General features: G+C 33.4%; 1 protein-coding gene across 2 annotated transcripts in view; it reads right to left on the bottom strand.

The window, feature by feature from the left end:
- LOC131846393 (calcium uptake protein 3, mitochondrial) overlaps nucleotides 1–25,830 on the bottom strand; it is an 89,245-nt gene that overhangs the window by 8,003 nt on the left and 55,412 nt on the right. The window contains exons 2-7 of one of the 2 annotated variants that reach the window (XM_059195670.1): nucleotides 7,243–7,381; nucleotides 6,419–6,529; nucleotides 5,675–5,722; nucleotides 4,862–4,944; nucleotides 4,064–4,129; nucleotides 343–492 (exon numbers count right to left, since the gene is read on the bottom strand). In XM_059195670.1, the coding sequence (XP_059051653.1) occupies nucleotides 343–492; nucleotides 4,064–4,129; nucleotides 4,862–4,944; nucleotides 5,675–5,722; nucleotides 6,419–6,529; nucleotides 7,243–7,381 (597 nt within the window). The remainder of the gene's footprint in view (nucleotides 1–342; nucleotides 493–4,063; nucleotides 4,130–4,861; nucleotides 4,945–5,674; nucleotides 5,723–6,418; nucleotides 6,530–7,242; nucleotides 7,382–25,830) is intronic. The other variant, XM_059195671.1, reaches the window with a different exon arrangement.

The raw sequence follows: 25,830 nt of genomic DNA, 5'->3' as shown, positions 1-25,830 counted from the left end.
GGCTATTTATTTATTAGATTCGACTATTGTATAGAAAAATAGGATTGTCACTTAGCAGTATCATACCTGCAGTAACGCTAGAATGAAACTTGCAGTAACGCAAGAAATATACCTGTAGGAACGCTAGAATTATACCTGCATTAACGCTAGAATTATACCTGCAGTAACACTAGAATCATACCTGCAGTAACGCTAGAAGCATACCTGCAGTACCGTTAGAATTATACCTGCCATAACGCTAGGATTAAACTTGCAGTAACGCAAGAAATATACCTGTAGTAACGCTAGAATTATACCTGTAGTAACGCTAGAATCATATCTGCCGTAACGCTAGAATCATACCTGCAGTAACGTGTCGACATTGTGTCGCCTCTGTAGACCTTGATCATCATTCACGTAATTGTCTTGTGGCTTCCCCTCTTTGCCGTCTTCGTTTGTTTCCTCCGTCATACCTCTCTTGCCGCGCCACGCGAAACTGAATATTTTCTCCATCTGTAGTGTTGCCATTATACATTAATAAAATTTCCTTAGTACTATTTCGTATATAACTTGGAGTTCTCTATATTTTACAGGTTTTAGAATACATTAATAGAAATTGATTAATACTTATATAGAAAGGTGCAATAAGATACACACAATACGCTTCTATCTAAATATAATAACTATATAATTATCTCGTATATATTTTGGTGTACAAACAAAATTAAAAAAAAAATATTACAACATAATTTTCATATTTTTCTAGAAAATACTTTCAATAACAAATACGTATCAAAAATAATTGATATTGTGTCTACTATAAAATTTATTTTCAAACTGAATGTTTTCATAATTAATAATAAAATAAAAACTATATTCTCTTTTCTTCTCTATCTAAAGGTAGTCAACATTTAGAAAGAGATTGCAGAAGCTATAAGTCCGCCTTTTGCTCTATTACTCTGTTAATTTTGATTCTTATAATTTATCTGGTAAAATAAAGAGTCTACAAATAAATTAATTAAATGGTAAATTATAAATAAAATCTACCGAAGTATTTTGCAATGGGTAGATTAGATACGTAATATAAGTTTCAAGTTAACCTAAATTTATATATTAAACTGTATATAATTAGATTACCACATAGAGAACACCAAGTAGAACGTGATGTGAATAATTCAGTCGTACAAAATGTACAATAAATTACAACAATATATTTGTAGAATGTGTTCAGGTGTAGTAGAAACAATCTGAAATTCAGTAATAGCATTCATATAACTAAACAATTGTCTCCAATGAACATATCTTACTTTTTTCGCTGATAACATATTTTTTTTATTACAGAACATTTTTAGTCATACGCACCTATACATATTAAAGTTTTTTTAATGTTTATCAATATATGTTATTTATGTATAATTTATGTATCTTTATATATTAGTATTTTTGTGTATGTCTATTCATTATTATAGTTTTGATGACGATATCTTAATGTCTCCTTTTTTGTTCGTACACGTGGCAGATCGGACGTTAGCTAGTTTGTTATTCCAGTCACGTTAAAAAAATATATAAAGAAAACGTGTAAAAAAAATCATATTTCGAACGACATTTCCAAGTGCAATTACTATTATAGGATTTCAGATTGTCACTATTTTGGTATCATTCTTGTTGCAGTGTGACTCACAATTTACATGCGGGTTTTTTTTTAATTAGTTAATATATATACACGCTCTCAAAACTGCAAGACTCAAAGTAAATTAAAGACGTTAAAATATATTATTATCTAAAATATGTAAACATGTAACTTTTATTCATTTTTAAATAGTTACAATTTTATTTCTAATAATGTTACTTGTTATAAACAAAATTATCTTTTTCATGCAAGTTTGTGAATACTGGTAACACTGGTTTTTCAAATACATAATCTGAATACGAAGGGTCATTTACCATATTATAGATTGGTACACATACAAATACAGTCAATAAGTATCATATATTGGGGAAAACAAAACATTCTTTAGTTAGTGAAATAAATAATGGATTTTTTAAAGTTGTCCTTTGATTTTAAATATTCCAGTTGTATTTTCTAGCTTTACCGTCTTTACGAACACAATAGTACTACTACTTGTGGAGACTGGTCTGTAAGAGTTACGAACAATAATTAGACTATTTGCTTTTGACAAAATTGCATAAGGATATGCTGGTGGACACACTATTTTCACAAATTTGAATTTAAAAATAAATCTGTTTATTGCAAACATGTATGTACAAGCTCATTTCAAAAGAATACGAGCTGTTTCTCGTCAGTTCTTCTCATCTCGAAACCACTGGCAACTGACAATAGATTTGATATATCATAAGAGTCTGTAATAGACCTACATGAATAAAGATATTTTGATTGAATCATTTGATTATAATAATGTTCGATCGTTTACTTTACATTCGATTTTACAGATTATACAAGTCTGGAGTAGTCTGGAATCACCTTTATATGAACAAAATAGTGCATATTAAAAATATATTTATTATATGAGTAAATTAGTATTTAAAACAGGAATTACGTCACATTATTCAGTCATACAAACATGATTGTGAAAGTACAATAGAAAATTTAATTAATTTTTTTTTGTTATATTGTTAATTATAAACACAAGCATGTACACAGTTAAGTGTTTGTATGTATGGTCCATCGTCAATATTAATATTTCAATAGAATTTCAATAAAATATATATAGATATTTTCAGTTATTTTTACATATATTTCATTAATATTCCATATAAAATGTACTTTGGTATGTGTCTACGATCTTTGTATTATATTTTATTGTAAAATAGATTGTTTAGTTAAGAGTAACAAATAAATTTAACGAAGAAATGACGTAGATATTAAAAAATGCGTTATGCAAGAGGAAACAATCAGGCGACTGTAAAAGATATTATAAAGAAGATAAAAAGAACAAAATATATTTCTCTCGCTCACACAAAATAGATTTGTAAATACAAATGTATCGTGTATTGTGTTGTATAGACATTTACTAATATTAGGATCTTAAAATTCTTTACACATGTGTGCGAACGAGACAAGCTATGCCTCCATCCAAGTATCTAAATGAAACGACACAACACTAAAAACAATCTGACGCTTGAAGCCAGTGAACGCAACACCGGATTGTCGACTTACTGTAGAAGGCTTAGAATCTCTTTCAATTTGGGCCATCTTGCTCTTCTGTGCACTTGAAGAGACTAAGGAAAGCAGCTACAATGCCAGGCGGTGAGCACATATTACACACAAATATAATTATTATACATATAATCAACAGTATAAAGCAATTTTATACTTCAAATTTTAGATGGTAAGCGTGGTTTTCTGATTAAAACAAGAGTTTATATATAAAAAATTAAACGAAATAGTTTAGAAGCAATATATAAAGCTGGCTGTGCCGCCGATTGAAAAAATAAAAATAACAATATAAAAACATATAATTAGAGAAGAGAGGAGTTGAATCCAAGATTTCCAAACTCCATGAATGGATTGCTAAGTGTGTTACACTTTTAATTACGACAGAGATATAACAGCGTTATGTATTTAGAAATAATGTACTGCACGTAGTATAAAAAGGAAAGACAAATAAAAAAAGAACAAAAAGAACGACACAGAAACTAGAAACCGACACAAATCGACATTTTTTCATGATTTTGAAGCGGCACAACCATTTGTTTCGGACAGTTAAAAGATCATATTGATTTATTAACCATTTTATTGACTCGAATTATGAATAATCAAACAATATATAAATATAAAATACTAAATATATAAATATATTTATATATCTATATACACAAATAAAAACATTTCTAATTGAATATCGTATTTTTTTTTCCAAAAAAAGATAATATAATAATTATATAAAAAATAACTAAATATTTTTTACAGTATTTTAAAAATATATGTATATATTAAAAAGAAAACAATATTCATGAAAGATACATACAATATTTTATAATGGCAATACTGGAAATAAATCGATATGCAACTTTTAACTTACTACCGAATAATTTCCCTAACAGAAGCACTCTTTCAACTCACTGCCTCCTGACTCTTGCGGTCCAAATTCTTACGCTCCTTAAAGGCACCACCGAGCAACCGTTGGATCTATATTATATACGGCAGAAAACAAGCTCAGAAAAAGATAAGAAATAAATATATACTTAAATAAATAAATAAAAACGATGGTTCCTTGTTGCATAAATATGTGCTCGTGTTAAAAGGTGCGTTAAGAGTATTTTTGTAAAGATTTCGTCAATTATACAGATAGTAGATGACTTTATAACAAGATAAGTTATTTCTAAATTAAAATTATTGCAATTCAAAATGTTTGAAAATGTCATGCATTATAAATCAGTAGGTGAAGCTTCTACAAAAATCACTACTCTGTGCTTTGTAAATTTGTTTTCTTTTTAAATTCTAATACCTATTTCTAATCTAAGTCGAGAAAATTGAGATATCATAACCACTACAGATTATAATCATCATAGACAAAATCTAACCTACAAAAATAAACAATATGGATGAGAAATATAACCTGGTAATTTAAAATCGAAAATATTCGAAATTTGAATTGTATTGAAATACTTAATTTGAATATCGAATTCAAATATTTCACTACAGTTCCATTATTAAATATCGTCCATTTTGTTTATGAAAATAATATAATTACTAAGTAATATACATTTTATACTAAATTTGTTTTTCTACTATTTTAAGTCTACAATTTTGATTGTTTTGAGATACATTGCTATGTAATCAGAGTTTTTAATACTGCTAGATATACTACTATTAAGCAATATATGTACTTGTAATAATAGATGTAAAAATAATACTTACGACTAGAAATTCATTCTTATCTACTCTTTGGTTGCCGTCAGTGTCGAACATGTTGAACGCTATTTGAAATCCAGACGCCGGCTCTGGAAACATACATTTCCATTATTACGACTGTAATCCCAGAAGGGGTAGCCAGTAACATTTGCAATAGTCGACGATGTGGTGAAGGCAATAAATATTTAGTTTAGTATATTTCAATCGTATTTTTTAAATTATTTATGTTTTATAGCTCCATGCTCCATGCTCCTACCATGTTGGTGTCAAAAGAACTTGTATCCAACAAGTTCTTTTGACACCAACATGGCAGGAAGCGAACTTACCACCACGGCCATATTAATTTAGTTTGTTATCTGTATTACTGGAAATTCAGAAAAACAAAACCTTTTGGTGATGGCGGGATTCGAACTCACGATATTTGGGGTCAATAAAAATGGTTACTAAAACACAAGTTATACTCGTGAACAGGTACTGCTTGTAGAGACTAGTCAACTGTGATAACTATGTCTGATTTATTAATTTATTTCGTTACTCAGTATATAAATATATAAAAATGTAATTCTGAACAATATTTATTTAAAAGAGCAACACGCAAGCTTCTTTCTCATTGTTGTGATGAGTCTACTTCCGAATGAGTGGTAGACTCAATAAAATATGACTATTCAAAAGTGCTTATACTAACTTTATTTGAATAAAAATTATTTCTATTTCTACTAGACCAATATTAGCAATGTTAGTTACGTCTAGGAAAATGTCACATTCTTTTAATGTTAAATTGGTTTTCTAGATAATTAAAATGTGCTCTGATGTACTTACTTGTTAATATAGATAGAAGAAATAAATACTCTGTATATGATATTATTCCTGAAACATAAAGAAATGTTAGTCACATTTGGGAATTACTGTACTATCCTTCACGCCTTATCTAATGAAGAGTGACTGTTTTTAGACTACTCCAGACTACGCTGTGGGGCGCAGGTGGCCTTTACAGCTACATCGGCCAGTGCAGATGGCACTCCAAACCCGTGGAAAGACTTATGGAGCGGCTGAAGGTCAGCTCCTACCTGACGGATATGACATTAGTTTGAGGGCACCACTAGGGGTTCACACCACGGCCTAAGCTGTCGTAATTTCGATCCTCGGTTGAATTGGACAGAGGATCGATCTGTGGGGATGAAAAGTGATAATAGTTCCATACATATGTTATGTATGAACAGTGTACTCATCTGAACATATAGATATTTGACGGTCTCGGTGATCTAGCGGTTTTGCACACCGCCTTACATCCGATGGTCACGGGTTCGATTCCACGAACGGTGCAAACATTTGTAATTAGGAGTATGTTTGTTTACCGGTCTAGGTATTTATAATATGTATAATATCTTGTTTATAATATACAAAAAATATATAATTTATGTAGTACACATAACATAAGCTCTGGTTAGCTTTGCTCTAGATGGCGCTGTGTGAATTCTGGGCAATTCTGGGTCATTCTTATTATTATCTACATCCGAAAAAGATTAGGTCTCCTCTTTGTTAGATAATAAGGTAAACACTGACCTTTATCTCTGAGGTTCCTGAACAACTGCGGTGACCCTTTCTTCAGCGCCGGCGTGTGGTCCCGCAGCTGTTCAATTTCTTTCGTCGTCAGGATACGTCTCTTAAGACGAGCTGCAAATACAATGCATCTAGTTAAGGGCGAGTGGATTGTTGGTATTGGGGACTAGTGATACTGTAGTTCTAGTGAGTGTTGAGTACCTACTTTATACTTTCTGTACAATCTAACAAGAGTGATCATTTGTATACTTATGTTTTACAACTGTACCACTAGATGGCGTTAATACGTTTCATTAATTTTCTACAACTCGATATTAAGATTTCCGCGTGAATCGGTATAAGCGTTTTGATAATTTTAATAAATATAACAGCCACTGTGGCAGGATTTCTGCAGTTCAATTTATTAACTGCCCTAACTATTAACTACCCTTGGGGATCCGTGGATAAGCTCACTTTCATATGCATTTAATGAAAAGCTATGAATTTAAAACTAAAAACAGACAATTCAATTGTATCTTAATCAGCCCACAGCGGTCCACTGCTGAACATATAGCCTCTCCCAAGGCACGCCACGGGGCACGATCTTCATCTCTTCCCGTCCAGTTATTATCTGCAACCCTACGTGTCGTCGCTCTACCTATGTTATTTTTATACTTAAGAAACTTATCATTATTGATTTGTAAATGTAATCACGCCATCTTAGACGAATGCCTTGCGTTCCCATAGCCCTTGCGATACAATAGCCGTCATGTTTTAGTCGGTAAGAATCCGATAGTCCGGACTATATGAAGATCTTTCTGACGTTACAAAAAAATAAGTGTACTCACGGCGCGGTTCCTGCTCAACGACCGACTCCAGAAAGTCCTGCGGGGTCATGTACAGCTGTCCACCATACTCCACGCTCGCGAACTTTATGAATCGACGCTCACGTGACGTCAGCTTCACCGATTTTGCCAACTCGTCCGGCTGTGGGCAAACAATATGAAATTAATATTTTTACAAGTCTTAGGCTGGATTTCACCAATTGCAGTATAAATAAGTTCAAGGAAACTGAGTTTAGCGTAAACTCGAAAAAAAGATCCATATTGATCTCGTTTTACTTTAAATGGAATTCACCAGCATTATATAGATCGCGTTTACCAAAACGAAGTTTAGATTTTCATTCGTTCACTGTGAACGAATGAAAATCTAAACTCGCGAGCACGTTGAACCCTCTCATGCATAAACGAAATATCTTCTTTGAAAAGTATACACTATATCCTGAGGAGATAAAAACCATCGCTCTGGGAATATCCTTCAATTCTTGTCCCTCATGGGTTGTTACCTAGGTAACAAACTCTGAATAAGGGCGAGCACAATAGATCTATACAGTACGCAGTGTTACAGGTCTTAGCACCTGAAAATAGCCCAAATCCCCAATAAAAAAATTGTTAGTCCATAAGGTATTTATAATTGTAATGTAGGGTATACGCCTTATAAAGTTGTGAGGGTGGATCGTTTCGCATACGGACGATCGCCCATCTTGTCTTTGAATAAATCCAGTGTAAAGAAGTCGTGTTGTTACTTATTATATTCCCTATATTACATAAATACTTATCAATAATATGGGCCTATTAGCCTGAAATAAATAAATAAATAAAATGTAGCTTTCAATAAAGCATCGTGCATTTACATCACTGCCTATACTTACTTGCCTATATGGTTTCTTTAAGATCATAATAGTAATCTTGCCAGCTCTATTACTAGTGGCGTCCTTAGGTTCTTATAACAGAAGTGGTACAGAAATAGAAAATAACAATAACACACTACGTGGTGTTTCTAGAAATTTCCCTACAAAATAATGTTGTTCTAACACAAATTCTTGGTTTTCTTTTCCGCGTATCGTGTTTCTTGTTTTTAATAATCACCACTTTAACAGTTCTCTTGTTATTGTATTTTCTATAGACAAATCATGCTGCGAAAACGACATTTTAAACCAATGTCTTTAGAGACGGCCGCGGTGGTCTAGCGGTTTACCACACTGCTTTACTTCCTATGGTCGTGAGTTCGATTCCTCGCAGGTAAAAAAAATTGTATTCATTAGTATGATTGTTAGTATTGGTCTGGGTGTTTTCTCTGTATATATATACTAGCAGACCCCGCCACGTGTTGCTCTGGATAAGGTTAAATAATATAGCAACTGTAAATTGAGATGTAAGCTATCCTATCTTTCAAGTTGGCAATCGGTTCAGTAGTATAGGAGTGAATTTCAGACTAACAATGTGACACGTAATTTTTATGTATAAATTTTTATAAAAATAATGTATTTCAGTATATACATATATCAGTGGTCTAATGGCGCTGTGTGAATTGTCCAGGGATATTATTATTCTACCTTAGTCCTCTGGATACCCATGTGTTGCCACACATGGGTATCACTGACGTCACATGATAACGTGATGTCCGTAGTCCTGTTCATGTATCACTTACAACCAGGTGGTCTTTCAACTTGTTTGCCATTCTTATAACACAAAAATATCTTGTATAAACGAGAAAGTTATATTCCATGGGTCCGAGTTTAAAAGCGGCACCCATTAAAACGAAACTAGAGAATCCTTAACTTAAAAACCGATACATCTTTTATCGCGCCAATAAATCAGGGTTGTCACCTTCATTGTCCGCTGTTTAATAGCTATTTTGTCACAAATATGGCAGTAAATTACCGCGTGGCACCCCTTAAAGGAGTTATAAATCCTTACAAATGAGGTAAATTTTTAGATCACCCTTTTTCGGTTCCCTTTGGGGTGGTAGTAAAAATAATATATGTTCACGCTGTGTCCGGGTGGGAGATAGGCAGTTATCTATTGATCTAATAGCAATTTATATTGTTAAGTAAAATTAAAGCAGTTCATGTATTATTAACGATGTATTATCATATAAAGAAAGTATAATAATAATAATCTCAGAACAATTCACACAGCGCCATCTAGTCCCAAGTTAAGCTAGCTAAAGCATTTGTTATGGGTACTAGATAACTGATACAAATACATACATATATATATATATATTCTAAATACATGAATATTATACATAGAAAACACCCATACCGACGCATAGTCACGAATACAAATGTTTGAAAATAAATAATAAAATACGAGGAAAGAAACCCGCGACCATCGGAAGTAAGACGGTGTGCTAAACCGCTAGACCACCTAGGTTTCATGATTTGTTTATAGTGCAGTACATCCCAAACTATGGGTCACGGCGGAATATTATGAGAGTACTGAAATGACTAGGAAACCTGAGGCATCGCTAATAGTTTCTGACATATATCCTACAAAACAATCTACAGAGTAACGTGTATATCTAAAATCTACAGCCAAAATATTAATTAAACTAGAACACTTTCAAAAAGAAAGTAACTGAAAATAATAGATCTCTACTACAGCAGAACTCTATACAAAAAAACTGTGGTAAAGCATATCTGTAATATTTATTAAAAAATAAGAAATCGTTATTTAAAAGTAATTAATGAAATTACTAAAATTATTAGGGGACGAAGTATTGCTTTTTTTAATTAACGTAATTATTTAACAGATTATCGATATGTAGGAAACACATTAAAAAGAATCAAGTAAATAGATTCAGACTTAAACTACAACTTTATGTTTACAATTTACAATGACTTTACCTATAACTTTAAAGCTGTTTAAAAATGATAGATATCGAGTAAAGCAAGTGGCAGGAGGTGGTATAAATAGAGGAATGTACTTTCACGCGATTGTACGGTATGTGACATTAAATCACACGCGAGCGTCGGCTAACGAGAGGTGTACCAACGGTAGCGGTGCCCAGTTACCGCGTAAGCACCGCAGAAGTGCATCAAGCGGGCACGCCTCTATGCTAATAATATAATAATAATTGTTATAGACTATTCATTGTTGTCTAGGTAACCAGTAAATAAACAATACAAATGTCTCTATAATTGCTTATTTTGTACATAACAATAATAATCATAATTTCAGTCAAACGGAAGACGCGCGCGCGCATGTTTTTCAAAATAATATAAAAAAAAAGATACCTTCGAGACCCTGAAGCCCAAGAAATACAATACCTTAGAAACGACTAATAATATTTTGATGACTTTTTCTAATATAAAAAAAATACAATACCTTAGAAACGACTTAATATTTCGATGACTCTATGGATATATGGCTCTATGACTATATGGATCTCGTGGATCTACCACGGAAATTACGTGAATTTCCATGGTATATCCACGAGATTTTAGATAAAAAGATAAAATATTTGATTCTGATATTAAATTCTACATAATTATATGTATTAGATACATATATTATTCTAATTAAAACACACTCAGAATGTTAATTGCTGAACCGATTTTAAACAAGCGAGAGAGAATATCCTACTCGTTAATACATAAATTATATATTTGAATTATATTATATTATTGACGACCTCGGTGGTCTAGCGATCTAGCACACCGCTTTACGTCCGATGGTCGCAGGTTCGATTCCTCGCACGGCACAAACATTTGTATTCATGAGTATGATTGTTTGTATCGGTATGTATAATATGTATGTATTAAAAAAAATATCTATGTATATGTATCAGTTGTCTAGTACCCATAACACAAGCTTTAGCTAGCTTAACTTGGGTCTAGATGGCGCTGTGTGAATTGTCCTGAGATTATTATTATTATATTATATATTTTTCTGTATTTAACTGCTTTTTTTTATATTAATTTATGAAAATGCACAGGCTGATTATCTCTGATCAATGCGACGGCTGACTGGTAGAGAATGCCATCAGAATAAATATATATGTACAGACATCATAGATATTATTTTTAAGTTATATACTACTACACTATATTTTAAATTTGCATGCTCAAGTAGTATCTGGACAGATTACCATTCTCTAACTGTTCATTTTATTTTAATGTAATTTTTTTATTGAGGTTTTTGGGCTATTGTTAGGTGGTAAAATCTGTATCACTGCGACCTGCATAGATCTAATTGTGCTAGCTCTATTTCAAAGCTACTATTCGTTAATCATGAGAGAAAAGAATTGAAGGATATTCTTAGGAGCGATGGTTTTTACTCGTCAGGATAGAGTGTATACTTTCCAAAAGAGATATTCGTTCATACATGGCTACAACCACATATAGCATGTGTAGTCGAGGTGTAACTTCTTTGTCCCCTGGAATAGCAACGCATGTGTGGTATCACGGGCGTCACGTGACAACGCCAGGGTATTGATTTATAAAATATAATTATTAATAATTTAATAATTATGTTAATGTAATGTAATGATATATATATATATATATATGTAATGTTTATTACTTACCAACAGTGCCATTAGTTTGTATCCAGTTACATAAAAAAGAGCGTATTTTTAATAAATCGGCTCGATCCTATAGTCTATCCACCTTGACGCATTTTAATAACACTATTACGTAGCTAGTGGCGGGCGTTTAAACATGTAATATTAGTATTATGCGGGTATAAAATACAAGATGTTTAAGATTTCGTGTGAACTATGGACGTTGCGTGGCGCCAGATTGGGATCAGGCGTAAAACAGTTATGGAGAACTTTACAGGTGATTACTATTAGGTATACATTGCTGTTCTCTCTTGTTAAAATATACTTTATTCGTAAAACTTTACTTGAAAAACTACAAAGTATCAAAAACATTCCATTATTTATATATCATCTATTGGACATAAAGTTTGGAATACAGGGATTTCCTAGCACACACACGTTACGTTATAAAATAAAGTAATTGTATTGAAATAAATAATAATTAGGCTTATAAAATAAAGTAATTATACTGAAATTAATAATAATAATTATTACGGTATACACTATTACTGAGTCACGAAGTACATATAGTAAGAAGCAAGCTGTAAATATAAAAATATTTTCTATATATACTTAGGCATAGCCGATGTATATGGTTAGTAATCAATATCTATACATATAAATAAAAGGAGTGTCTGTTTGTAGTATTGAAATAACCGTTTTTTACTAAATGTATATGAATATAAATACGGTACATACACCAAAATAACATTTTTACAATTTTTGTCTGTCTGTCTGTTTGTTCCGGCTAATCTCTAAAATGGCTGCACAAATTTTGACGGGATTTTTTTTGGCAGGTAGCTGATGTAATAAGGAGTAACTTAGGCTACTTTTATTTTAGAAAAATAATGTTATATTCTACGCGAACGAAGTCGCGGGAACGGCTAGTTGGATATATAATTGGTCACGTGATCAATTTTGTTTGAAATATATTATTGCTGCTTGTTACCTGCGCCTTGTTTATTTTTTTTTAGATAAAAGTTCTTTAATGTCTGTCTTTGTAATAGAATTCTCATTAATTTAGACGTACAAACAGCAGGTTTACAAATACATTTACATATTTATAATATTAGTATGGATTGTTCATTTTATTTTGAACCTACATTCATGGAATATTAAGGTCTAATTTACGGAAGTAGAGTTCCTATTATTAATTTTATAAAACGATATATATCTGTTACACCCTATATAATTTGCCCGGTTACTAGACGAAAATAACTCAAATACCACGCAGACAAAGTCACGCGTAATTCACGTAGTCCAAGAGACTAACATAAGACTATTTAAATCTTTATTAAATAAATAAATAAAAAAAAAGTAAATACAGTTTATGACTAGATCATACAGCTTTTAACAACGGGTGAAGAGAACTGTTGTTTGAGTTGATTAGAAATATATATACATGGAAATAGTCGCTTCCATGTAAAGAAATATGATGTGACTAATAAATACGTTGTCCAGGGCAAAATGTAGATCTATCTCTTATTCGAAACGAATTTTCTTCACTTTCAAAAAGAAAGTTAGCAATGGGGACTAGTGACTCTATAGCTGACAGTATACCATATCAGGTGGATCTTGACGCTGTTCTCCTGGAAACCAGCCTGGTTGATTCTTAGAGAATTTGACACGATGGTGTATCTGACCTGATTTCATGCTCATAAATCCATCCTGCACGGGTGCCCCAACAGAATATACCCTTAGCCCCGATAGGAGCACCATTCATATTCATGCATAACAAAAAATTGAGAAAATCCTATTTGTTTTTTATTCATATCAAAATTAAGTGAGACATACAGTTTCCCAATCCTAACTCTCTCTTAGAAAAATTACACAAATTTATTATATTAACAAAATTAAGAAAATTACAACAATTACACGAAAAACAACTTTAAAATTTACGTATTACGTAAGTAATCCACTGTCATCCCGCGTTACATGTAAATATTTCTAACTCTGGAAACCAATTAACGACGTCGTTGAGTAGACTCCCGTGCAAGAGTAATGGGAGCCTGCTTGGTTAGCTCTGTTCTTCTCTATGGAACATCAAATAAGTGCCTGCTACTTGCTTTTACATAATTATTGAACGCTTTCATGGATATTGATATAGCTTGGTTACAATTTTTCCTAAATAATAACTTTAACTACATACTCCAGCATTGCAGTCTTCCGTCTTACTTCAAGTGTATCGTAGCCCACCATTCTTATTAAAAATAAACTAGGATACATATTAGGATATGACACCTATAGTCTCCTGAAAAATATGCCGGCTCTAGAACTATTTGTCTATAAATAAATATACATCATGAATAAAATGGTGACAATTTCGTTGCATGCTTACTATCTTTACCGAAATGTTAGGCCGTTCTATATCTACGAGGATGTCTCATCTGCCAGGCGGCACCAAGCCAGAAAGAAAAGTTATGAACCACTTTCGAATAAGAGTTATTAGTAATATTTTTTTTAAAACACATATATTATTACTGTGATTGCCTAATTAATCTAGTAGAAAAATCTTACTTTGGCTAAAAACAAAATTTTGTAGGAAAGCATTACGACTGTTTTGCATTACGATTATTTGTATTATGAATGTTTTCCTAAAATATCTAGCTAGAAAGTAACATTTGTCTTCGGAGTAGGGTGAAATAGTCGCCCTAACAACGAGATTGGTCGCCCTAGACCCCTCTACAGGGCGGGCCAACACCGTCGGAGTCGCGATAGGGAAACGAGACCTCGTAACTCCAGCAATGACGCTCGCAGCTATACGGTAGGTAGTGGTTTTTTAGTGTGTAAGAATCCCATACTCCCCCTTGTAGCTCCTCCGGCAGGAGGACGGTCTTTTGAATAATTTTCCACACAATAAAAAACGCAACCTCTACTTCTTTTATTTCAGCCACCAAGCACCTTGCTTTATATAAGACAAAGCAACGAAATTAACATTAATAAAGCCTATATTCAGATATTAGTTATTTTTGTACATATATATGTATATCTATTTCCTAACAAGCATAGGCTTCCTCTGACTGTCTCCAGTGGTTTCTACTGTTAGTAGGTGTTGCCTGTAGCGAAATTGCAGGTTCCATATTTATGACTAGCTGCGACTTCTTTCGCGTGGTTATCAAAAACACTTCGTGGTTATCTTTAGAAACTTCTAAAGATACATTACCGCGGTTATTCATATTTGAGAACTCTCAAATATGAATAATTTTCCCCGTTTTTGCAACATTTTTCACTTATGCTTTCTTTACATTGGTCGTAGCGTAATGTTATGTAGCTTAAACCCTTCCTCGACAAATGGACTATCCAACACAATAAGAATTTTCCAATTCGAACCAGTAGTTCCTGAGATTAGCGCGTTCAAACAACCAAACTCTTCAGCTTTATACTATTAGTATAGATTTCTTAGTCCTACACAATTGCAACGCGTGAGTGGTGCTATGTCTATCACATGATAACGTGATATCCTTGGTGGTATATAGGCTAAGATTATTACCATTAGGTGGGCCGGTTGCGTGTAATTCCAATTATAGAAAAAAATGTGTGGTAAGACCGCAATATTTTAATATGACATGTGTTTCTTAGTTTTAACATGTCTGATGGATTGTATATTTTGCCCTTTGCCGCCATTAGAAATCATCATTAAATGCATAATTCATATTTATTACTAAACCGAGCTCTCTCGACTTGTTTTACCGGTAAATGTCGTTGTTATTACTATATTTTTAGAATAATTTAACGTTAAAAAACTACATACTTTGGAATATCCACTCTTAAGTTATGTCTTTAAAGTCTAATTTCAAAAATTTGTAGTTTCCGAGTTAATTCAGTAAGTACAGATAATACATTTAAAAAACTACATACTTTGGAATATCCACTCTTAAGTTATGTCTTTAACTAACTAATTTCAAAAATTGTAACTTTTGAGTATATCCAGTATAGTAGTAATGTGCAATATGTATAATAAATTACGAATAACTTATCGTTTTATTAAGTTAATAAGACAAATACACAAGTTTGTTTACATTTTTTTATATAAGTACCAACCATCTGACGGCCCACCAGATGGAAAATGACAACCATAGCTTATATATCCATATTAATATTGAAATGTCAGTATGTCTGTACCGCTTAACAGCCATTTAGTAATAAACCGTATAAACCATGCTACCATGTACATACACCATACCATACCATAATACATTTTTTTTATGGGAAAGATAAGCTATTTTGAAGATTGGTTAACTGCAGAGTTTCAACAGTTTTTTTAGAAATAGAAATAATCTTTATTAAAAGAAACTCAATATAAGCACTTTTGAACAGCCATATTTTTTTAATCTACCACTGATTCGGAACGCAGACTAATCACAAGAAGAATGAGCAAGAAACTTGTGTGTTACTCTTTTGAATAGCTGTTATTTAAAATAAATACACAATAACAAGTGAGAGGCGTGCGATAATCAACATAGAAACCGTTACGCACTCATTCTTAGTGTAATCAGATAATATTGTTAGCGTTATTAATTTTAAGTTTTTTCTACAAAACATTATAATCATTTAGAAACTTATACGTTCATCCCGGGACGTAGTGACCCCCCCGTGCTGTGGCAGTCCTGAAGGATATGTCGTTATCTCACATACCTTTAAATTTCACTGCTATATATACCTTCAAGCTGAGATACAGCTTACAAAATAAGCAAATCAGGGGAAGGGGATTTAGTAATGTGGACTAATGATGCTATCGCTAGCAATGTACCGTTAAGTTGAGTTCCATCGGTTCCCTCTGGAAACCAGCATGATAAATTCTAAGTAAATTTGTCACGATGACAATTAGTTCATTGTCATCATCCTGACCTTATCTTTGTCTTGTCATCCACTGTCCCATTGCTAGGAATTATTGTCAGGTTGACATCCACGCGGTTCCCTCTGGAAACCATCATAATAAATTCTAAGAAAATTTGACACGATGAGCTTACTGACCTGACCTTATGGTCATCTTATCGTCAACTGTCCTACTACTAGCAGTGTACTGTAAAATTGACTTCCACACATTCCTTCTGGAAACCATCGTGACAGATTCTAAGTAAATTTGTCACGATGAGCTAATTGACCCGACCTCATGTTCACCTTGTCATCCAATGTCCCTTTGCTAGCAATGTACTGTCAGGTTAACCTTCACACGGTTCCCTGTGGAAATCATCATGATAATTTCTAAGTAAATTTATCACGATGAGCTAACTGACCTGACCTTATATTCATCTTGTTATCAACTGTCCTATTCCTAGCAGTGTACTGCAGTGTACTGTCAAATTGACTTCAACGCAGTTCCTCTGGAAATCATCATGATAAATTCTAAGTAAATTTGTCACGATAAGCTAACTGTCCTGACCTAATGTTCATCTTGTCATCCACCGGTGCTCCGCCAATGTAAACCAATAATGCAGGCGGGTGCACCATTCCATTATAATCCATTAAAAAAGTAAGTAAATCTGTTCCTTGAAGACTGGAAACACACTAGCAATGTCTCTGGTGTCACTTGCCCATGAGTGGCGGTAAACACTTTCAGGGGAGCCGCTTGCTTGTTCGCCCCTATGCTACAAAAAAACCTACACAAAGAGATACATACAGCTTTATCCGGCCACGAACACGACCGAGGTAGCCGTACACACGGCCACTAAATCACGCGAGCGGAGCGCCCCATTAACTACATGTGACATGTTCAGCTAATACGATACAAATATTTGTACAATAGTGGGTATTTAAAACTGTCGCTTTACGATTTATGTGTGGCGAGCTAACCACCATGGGGCGGACTTGGACTGACCTAATCTTTATATATTAAATTCTCGTGTATCATGTTTATACTACTCCTAAACGGCTTGACCGATTTTGATAAAATTTTAAAAGAAGAAGTGTTAAAATTGGCTCACCCAACTTTTTTTTTTCATTTTTTGAAAAACAAAATTATATATTTAGTTTTTTATTATGTGGCATTAAAAATACATACAACCCTATCAAAACAACGTTTTCCGGGTTAGCTAGTATTACACTTACTTGACATTTATCATTATAGGTCCAATTTACATAATATCCTTTTAAATTAGCCTATATGTTATTGTGATATATAACCTATATTACTGTAAAGTTTCAACAAAATCAGTTCAGTAGTTTTTGCTTGAAAGAATAGCAAACATCCATCCATACTCACACACTTACACGTTTATGACATTAGTAAGATTACTATTACAAAATGCTTGCTCTACAATAATATTAATGTTCTGTCCCTAAATCCAGTCCTGATTATTTAAGATTCCCACAAATCCATCTCGGGCGCGTCCGTCGCGGCGCCTGCGCACGCAATGTTTTATGTGTACCATGTACCATCTACCTACGAGTAGGTAGGAAGTGGTGCACACATATACTATGGATCTATAGTGTAAATATTCCGTAGGTAACGTTAATTTAAGAAGAATGAAATTTTGTCGACGAATATTTCCCTGATATTAAAAAAAAGGTAACGTAAATTTCCAATATTAGGATATACGATTTAACCGCTACATTAAAGAAGAGGTAAATAATTGTAAAATTCAAAATATTAAGTAATCCCTGAATAAAATAAAGAAATTGTAGGTAAGAACTATTTCGTTAACGTCACCTTTTAGACAAAAACAAATGTATGAGCTACAGACAGACATGTCACACTTACATCATCTCTCTAGCAATAAGTGTGAATATTTGGATATCTGGACGCTAACATCTAATACATAAGTAATTCAAATAATTGTAAAACCATCCATATATGATATACTGAGGAATGTCCAAAATAAATTGCTGCATAAACCTTCATAACTAAATACGCAATTAATACGATTAAATATTATTATTAATAAAATTAACTAAAAATGGCTGTGAGGTTAATTTATATGCGGTCAACGTGACAGCGAGAAGGATACCAGCGAAACCTTTCTACGACCTTCATAAAGATCTTGGCCTGTCTGGAACTACAGTAAGTTCTATACTAGAGCGTGTAACTAAAGCTGTACTAGCAAGCTCTAACCAGCTCTGGCTGAGCAGGGAGACAAATACGAGCCGTGAAGGCGAGTGTTTACGTATATCGGCAAAGGGGTCTTAAACCTACACCCGGGTTGCAAGTCCCGGAAACTGCTCGGAATTCCATCTCAGCCACACGCTGCACCCGATACCCAACGGTATATATATCCATGGAATGCTCAGTTCATCTCTCTTATTATTGAAAGTGGAGATAGAATTGTTCCCAGCAATTGATACGGTCAAAACCAAATCTCGCGCAATCACAGTAACAAGCTTAAACTAATTATACTAATTACTTTCTTTGATGCCTTCATAAGAAAGCCGACAAAACAATCTGTTTTATAAACAATCAGCGTATTTAACAAAAATAGTTATTCCATTTGAAGTTGGTTACAAAAGGACGAGAAGGCACAAGAAAGCAAAACGGCAATTTGGAGATCACTGTAAAAGGAGGTGTAATTATTTACCGAAATCGCGACTGCCTATCATTATAGTTTTTATATGAAGTGTAATCGATGGGATTAAAATATAGAAACGATTAATAATCCACCACGTCATCATAATATATGTTTGTCTATATGTGTGCTAATGTTTCAGGTAACAATGGCTGGAGCAATTATAATGAAATTTCTCTCAATTTGACCGGATATAAAGTAAACCTTAACCATATCCATTTTTCGTTGCTTAGTTGGTAATATTTATTAGTTTTTATTGCGTGGTCTTTAGGTATATTTGATTTCCATGGTACAGTGAGCTCTACCAGATCAAAAAAATCTAAACGTGTAATAACGTTTAGTTTTTTTTTCGAATATATCTAGTCTTTGTCACGTTGTGAAAAAGTGCCTTTCCATTGCTACAATAAAACGAGGACGAGGCAAGCTACCAAACTACCTGGTTGACCAATGTCCAAAGGGACATGAAGGAGTTGGGCCTGTCAAATGACGATGCTTACCAGCGAAATGTATGGCGCCTCAAGATTAGGAAAGCCGACATCACGTAACGGGAAGAGGCTTGGATGATGAGATATCTTCATCTCCACATCCTCTAGGATTTTATAATACAGTAAATAGATACCAATAGACTATATATTTAATTTAGGAACTGCTTTCTAATAGCCTATCAGTTAAAATAGTCTGAACGATTATAAAATTGCTTCTAACGCTCCCACCTCCGCGATGCCTCTAACTACCTAACTACCTATCACGATCTATCACAATCTATCACAGTCTGTTTAAGCGTTGCCGCGACCTGTCATTACGCAGCCGATGTATTGGCACTTTTCAATCAGGCCTATTCATGATAAAGTTTCTAATTTACGTGTAATTGATAACTGGGGGAGATGTTAATGAAACACCCCAGATATGCATGAAGGTCAATTTTCTACGGGCATCTAATAGTTTAGAGCAGTTAAGATATCTGGTTTATTAACTGCAAATTGTTGAGACGACTTATTGAAACTGTCCATCAGGAAGACTAAAATGATCACTTTGGATGTTTTGTAATTTAAATGTGCACTTTATCTAATTTATATTTTTTTCGTAAACTTATTAAGTTTCTTAACTTATTATTACATTGACATGTCGTCATAGTGACATTTTTATATTTTTTGATACTAATAGTTTTATTAGTGATTTTTATTTGACAAAAGATACAATGTATCTTTCTAAGTCATCTAAAAATAAAATAGCTACTTTAGTGGCTTATAATATTGACAACATGAACAGTTTACATGGTAAACTTTAACATAAAAATACTGACATAACAAATAATCCTATTAATTTTTTGACATAAGTACTATGACTGCAGATTTGAACTGCTCACAAAGGCTACTGTCTATTAGCGGAAATGCAAATATGAACTGTTATATGTTCCAATTTCAAAATGGCCAAAGTAGCCGTTTTAGACCGTAGCGTTCATGATAAAATCGATTTGTTCTTGGTTGGTCTAAGCATCTAACTTGACACTTATCATGTGGCGTATACCGGTTTGTATAAGAGCTTCCGTGCTTAGAACTGCACATCGCGGTCTTGTCAAAGTCAAAAGTATTTATAGGACTAGTGTCCTATATCTATGACGTATGCCTATATACTCATGAATACAAATGTTTGTACCTTGCAAGGAATTGAACCCTCGACCATCGTAAGTAAGGCGGTGTGCCTCGGTAGTTTAGCGGTTTACCGCTAAACTACCGAGGCCGTCAAGTGGTACTTTACTTAGAGTATCTTGATAAAGGCGACTTGCAAATTAGATTTATTTGCTGTAGTGTCTTCATTACTTAATTGTATTCTGAAATCGATTGAAAAAGTGTCGCCCTAATGCGATTTGAGGAATTCTTCGCAATAAAACTTTCTTTGTTAACAGTTTATGGTTTCTTTGAAACTTTGTCAATAAAGTTTCAGTACTAAATGCTTAATTTGACGGCCTCGGTGGTCTAACGGTTCAGGAAACCGCTTTGCTACCGATGGTCGCGGGTTCGCTTCCACGCAAGGTTCAAACATTTGTATTCATGAGTATGATTGTTTGCGTAGGTCTGAACCTACATATGTGTTTAGAAAAAAAAATGTATTGAATTAAAGTATATACATCAGTTGTCTAGTACCCATAACATAACCTCTGCTTAACTTAATTATCCTGCGTTATTATTACTATAATAAAACTACAACTAAATTTATTTCAATAGTGGAAACACGAGACTGCAAAAACTTTGATCAGCGATTAAAAGTCGCCAGTCTGTATAGTATAGTACCCATAACATAAGCTCTGCTTAGCTTGGAACTAGATGGCATTGTGTGAATTATCCTGTGTTATTATTATTATAAAAAAACTACAACCAAATCTATGTCAATAGTGGAAACACGACACTGCCAAAACTTCGATGGGCGACTAAAAGTCACCAGTGTGCATAGGCCCCAATGAAAACAAAAGGCAACTACACATTGTGTCAGCGTCTAGCAGCCACGTAGTTAGAAACTATGAGTCAACAAGTTTGTTATCCTTTTAAACCCAATTAGCACGTATTGAACGCAATGGATAAGCAAATAGGATTTTTCGCTTTAAGACAAAGAGCCTTTGCCGTATCGTATCGTTTTGTATGAGGGCGGTGTGAACTTACATGAACCATATTTACTCGACTGTTTAGTATAATTACTTAGATCGACGATTACGTTATTCACGACACGAAACATGAGTTGTTACTTCATCCAGACAGAAAAGGTTGACCTGACTTTACGTATGTCTATTAGAATCAGCCTTATTACTGTCGATGTATGAGATATGAGAGATATCATACAAAAATATGAGTCGTGAACGTATTTTTAAATATCATATTTATATTTTAATACTAGCTGTGCCCGCGGATTCACCCGCGTCAAATTTAGTCTATGTTATTCTGATGTATAAGCTACATTATTGGAAAATGTCATTAAAATCCGTTTTGTGAGTATGGATGGACGTTAGAGACACACAAACTTTCGCATTTATAATATTAATAAGATATTCGCATGTATTATAATGTTGATTAACATCAGATGGAAGATTTTCCATCTGATATTTTGATTATGATTATTTATTTTTCCAATATACGTAAAGAAAATATAAACATTAATTATAGTATTAAATTTAAATAATTTTTACTACAAAAAGTAATAAGCAACCGACGGAGAAGCCTCAACGGGATGTCCGTAACATAATATACGTCACATTTTGTTAATTTTTTGAACCCTCGTTCTTGTCACAGTTTGTCACATTTGTGAGACTCCTTACTAGTGACGTTATATAGTTTGCAATTTATTTAAATATATTGGAAATAATTATTTTTGTTAATAGTTTAGAGTTCGTGTTTTATTACTTAGATGTACTGGTACCTACTTGAAATGCGACCTCAAGGTACTTAGGACTCCTCTCACATCTTGTCACATAATGTCACAAGTTGTCGTTTCGATGTGACGAATGTTACGCAGTTCATGGATGGCCTTAACATACTCAAATATACGTATGTATATTTGTATAATTGGTATAATTCGTGACAAATTTTATGAGCGCAAAGACTACATTCGCGGGCTAAAGTTAGTATATTTATATATTCATTATATGTATGTATCAAGTACATGTATTACTATATTATTGACGACCTCGGTAGTCTGACGGTTTAGTACACCGCTTTACGACCGATGGTCGTGGGTTCGATTCCTCGTACGGTACAAACATTTGTATTCATGAGTTTATACCAGTCTAGTTATTTTCTATGTATATTAAGTATGTATTTACAAAAAAAAAGGTATATAAGCTATCAGTTGTCTAGTCATAACATAAGCTCTACTTAGTTTGTGAATTGTCTTGAAATGTTATTGTTATTATATTCGAATTGTCCGCCTATTTGGAGCCGGATAAACAAAGTAATGAACGTTCTAGAATACGAAAACAACTTATCATTCCTAGATACAGATAAATATGATCTTAATACATTAATTATTAAGTCGAGAACCAACAAACACGAACAATGAGAGGAAATAAGAGAAACACGTCATGTTTGCCCCGCCGTCGTATCTTCACGACGTGTAGTTAATCAGGAAGTGACTGACACGTCGTAAACAGTGATGCACATATAATGTACCGTTATATATCCGGTTTATATGCAATCGCTAGATCTATATCTTGTAAAGATTGTCATAATATGAAGATTATATTCTATACCTACTCAAAACAAGTTCTGTTAAGAGCAAAAAACAAAAATATACATTAATCATCATCATCTCATCAGCGTGGGAAGGCCTCCAGCAAGGTGGACCGACGATCTGGTCAAGATCGCTGAAAGGCATTGGATACGAGCAGCGCAGGACCGATCGTCGTGGAGATCTTTGGAGGAGGCCTATGTCCAGCAGTGGACGTCTTCCGGGCTGCGATGATGATGATGATCATCATCTCAGCCCGTAAGACGTCCATTGCTGAACAAAGGCCTCTCCTAGAAACCTTCACGACGATCGATCCTGCGCTCGCATCCAACGCTATCCAGTGATCTTGACCAGATCCACCACGGTCGGTCCACCTTGCCTCCGATTACATTAATATGTATAAAAAAAATTCACGGTCGAGGTGGTCAAGTTTAGCACACCGCCGTAACCGATACTCACGGGTTCTATTCTTCGCACGGTACAAACATTTTGTATTCATAAATGTTTACAAAAACAAGGTATTTAAATATTTCCATCAGTTGGTTAGTACCTATAAGTACCAGCTCTGATTAGCTTGGGACTAGATTGCTAAGATGTGAAGGCGTAAAAGACAAACAAAAATATAAATAATGTAATCGTGACAACAATAATATGACAATAAAATAAAATAAAATAAAATAGATTATAAACCATCCATTAGTTTAGTAATCTATATTACGTAACATTGCTTAACAATAAAAATCTCGAGGAAAATTCGAGAACATCATTCATCATTCTTTTTGTAGTCGGTGAAAATTGTCAAAATAAACACGACTGTAATATTAATGTTACTATAGTGGATACCCAACTTTCTCAAATTAAGTCGAGCAATTTGTATTGATTAATATCTAGTTGTTTGTGTTCTAAGTTAGTACTTAAATACAGAATATTGTATTTAAGTACTAACTTGGAGAGTCTTGCACTAGTTGTTTACTATCCGACTTCTGTCCTAAACGTAGCGTGTTTATTCCTGGCAGTCTACAAAAAACTGTATGGCAAATTATATTCTTGGTTAATTATCTGGTGATGGAAACACCGAAAATTAGTTAGTTTTTATTTTTAATCTTATTTTGATTTTCATATACTTCCAAAATGTACTCATATCAAGTTGTGTGTTTACGATAGCGTAAGCAATTGACAAGGCCTCTGACTACCCTATTAGGGTCATCAGTCGTGAAATTAATATTATTATGTAATACTTGACAGATTCAATTTCACCTTTTTGGTTCGGGACCTTAAAAACAGAGGCACTTGCAAATTACGTCTGGATGTATTCCAAATCTCTCTACATCTACATTTACATCTACATCTACATTTATATTTGTCACATGTTAATGCAGTTGCAAATGAAATGTTGCATCCTACTAGTTACTTTACACCGAAGTACCGTGTCGTTACTCTGACAGTCTTGTACTCGTAGTTACTAGATATTGCAGTTATTCTTTTATTTATATTAAAATCGTTTATTATTTAAGTTTTTTTATTCATTTATACAAAATTATGATTATAAAGAGAGAGCACTTTCTATGAGGTGCGCCGTTAGTATGTTTACCATTTTAACTCCATAAAATAAAACTAGTACATTTTGGTTTAGTAATTGGTAATGAAAAACTAACGATAAATGGAGTAACGTAGGTACGTTACTCCAATTATCGTTACTTTTACATCTCTATTATATATAAAGTTCTGAAGTTAAACGGTCTGTTGTCTAATTGTTGGACTTGGATTAATGTAGACGTTATTAATATAAATCAGTCAGCCGTCGCATGAGATCTCTGGATATTACACATGACAGTTGGGATGCTGCGTGTCAAAGATGCGCTTGCGAGCAAGATTTAAATCTAGATTTGCTGTTACGATAATATAAATAAAAGCTTATAAGATTGTAGAGGACTAGCTGAATCCCGCGAGTCTGTCTGCATTGTTATTATTTTTATATTTATAGTATATTATTTTTCATATTATTTCCTAACTAAACTTATAATTATTATAAGTTTTACATGATGACGAGGCATAATTGATTATCAATACTAAGTTTAAAAAAAAACTCTCTATCTCTGCCTGTGCACAGAGAAGAAATATAACAAGAAAAATAGTCAGTAAGAAAGTAATAACAAAAATCAGCCTTATAGCTATCAGTAATCTTATAAACTCATAAAATACTTAATTTTAACTCTATGTACTTCACGTGTAACTATGTACTTAACTTTTTGTACTTATATATCTATTTAATTCGTAATCATTAATTGACGCGGAATAGTAATATGGACTGACTTTACACTGAATTTAAATCGA

The sequence above is a fragment of the Achroia grisella genome, unplaced genomic scaffold (genome assembly GCF_030625045.1).
Source record: "Achroia grisella isolate CSIRO2021 unplaced genomic scaffold, CSIRO_AGI_Agris_v1 utg511, whole genome shotgun sequence".
NCBI classification, from domain to species: Eukaryota; Metazoa; Arthropoda; class Insecta; order Lepidoptera; family Pyralidae; genus Achroia; species Achroia grisella.
The sequence above is the reverse complement of the archived record's forward strand: the minus strand, read 5'-3'. Positions and strand labels throughout refer to the sequence as shown.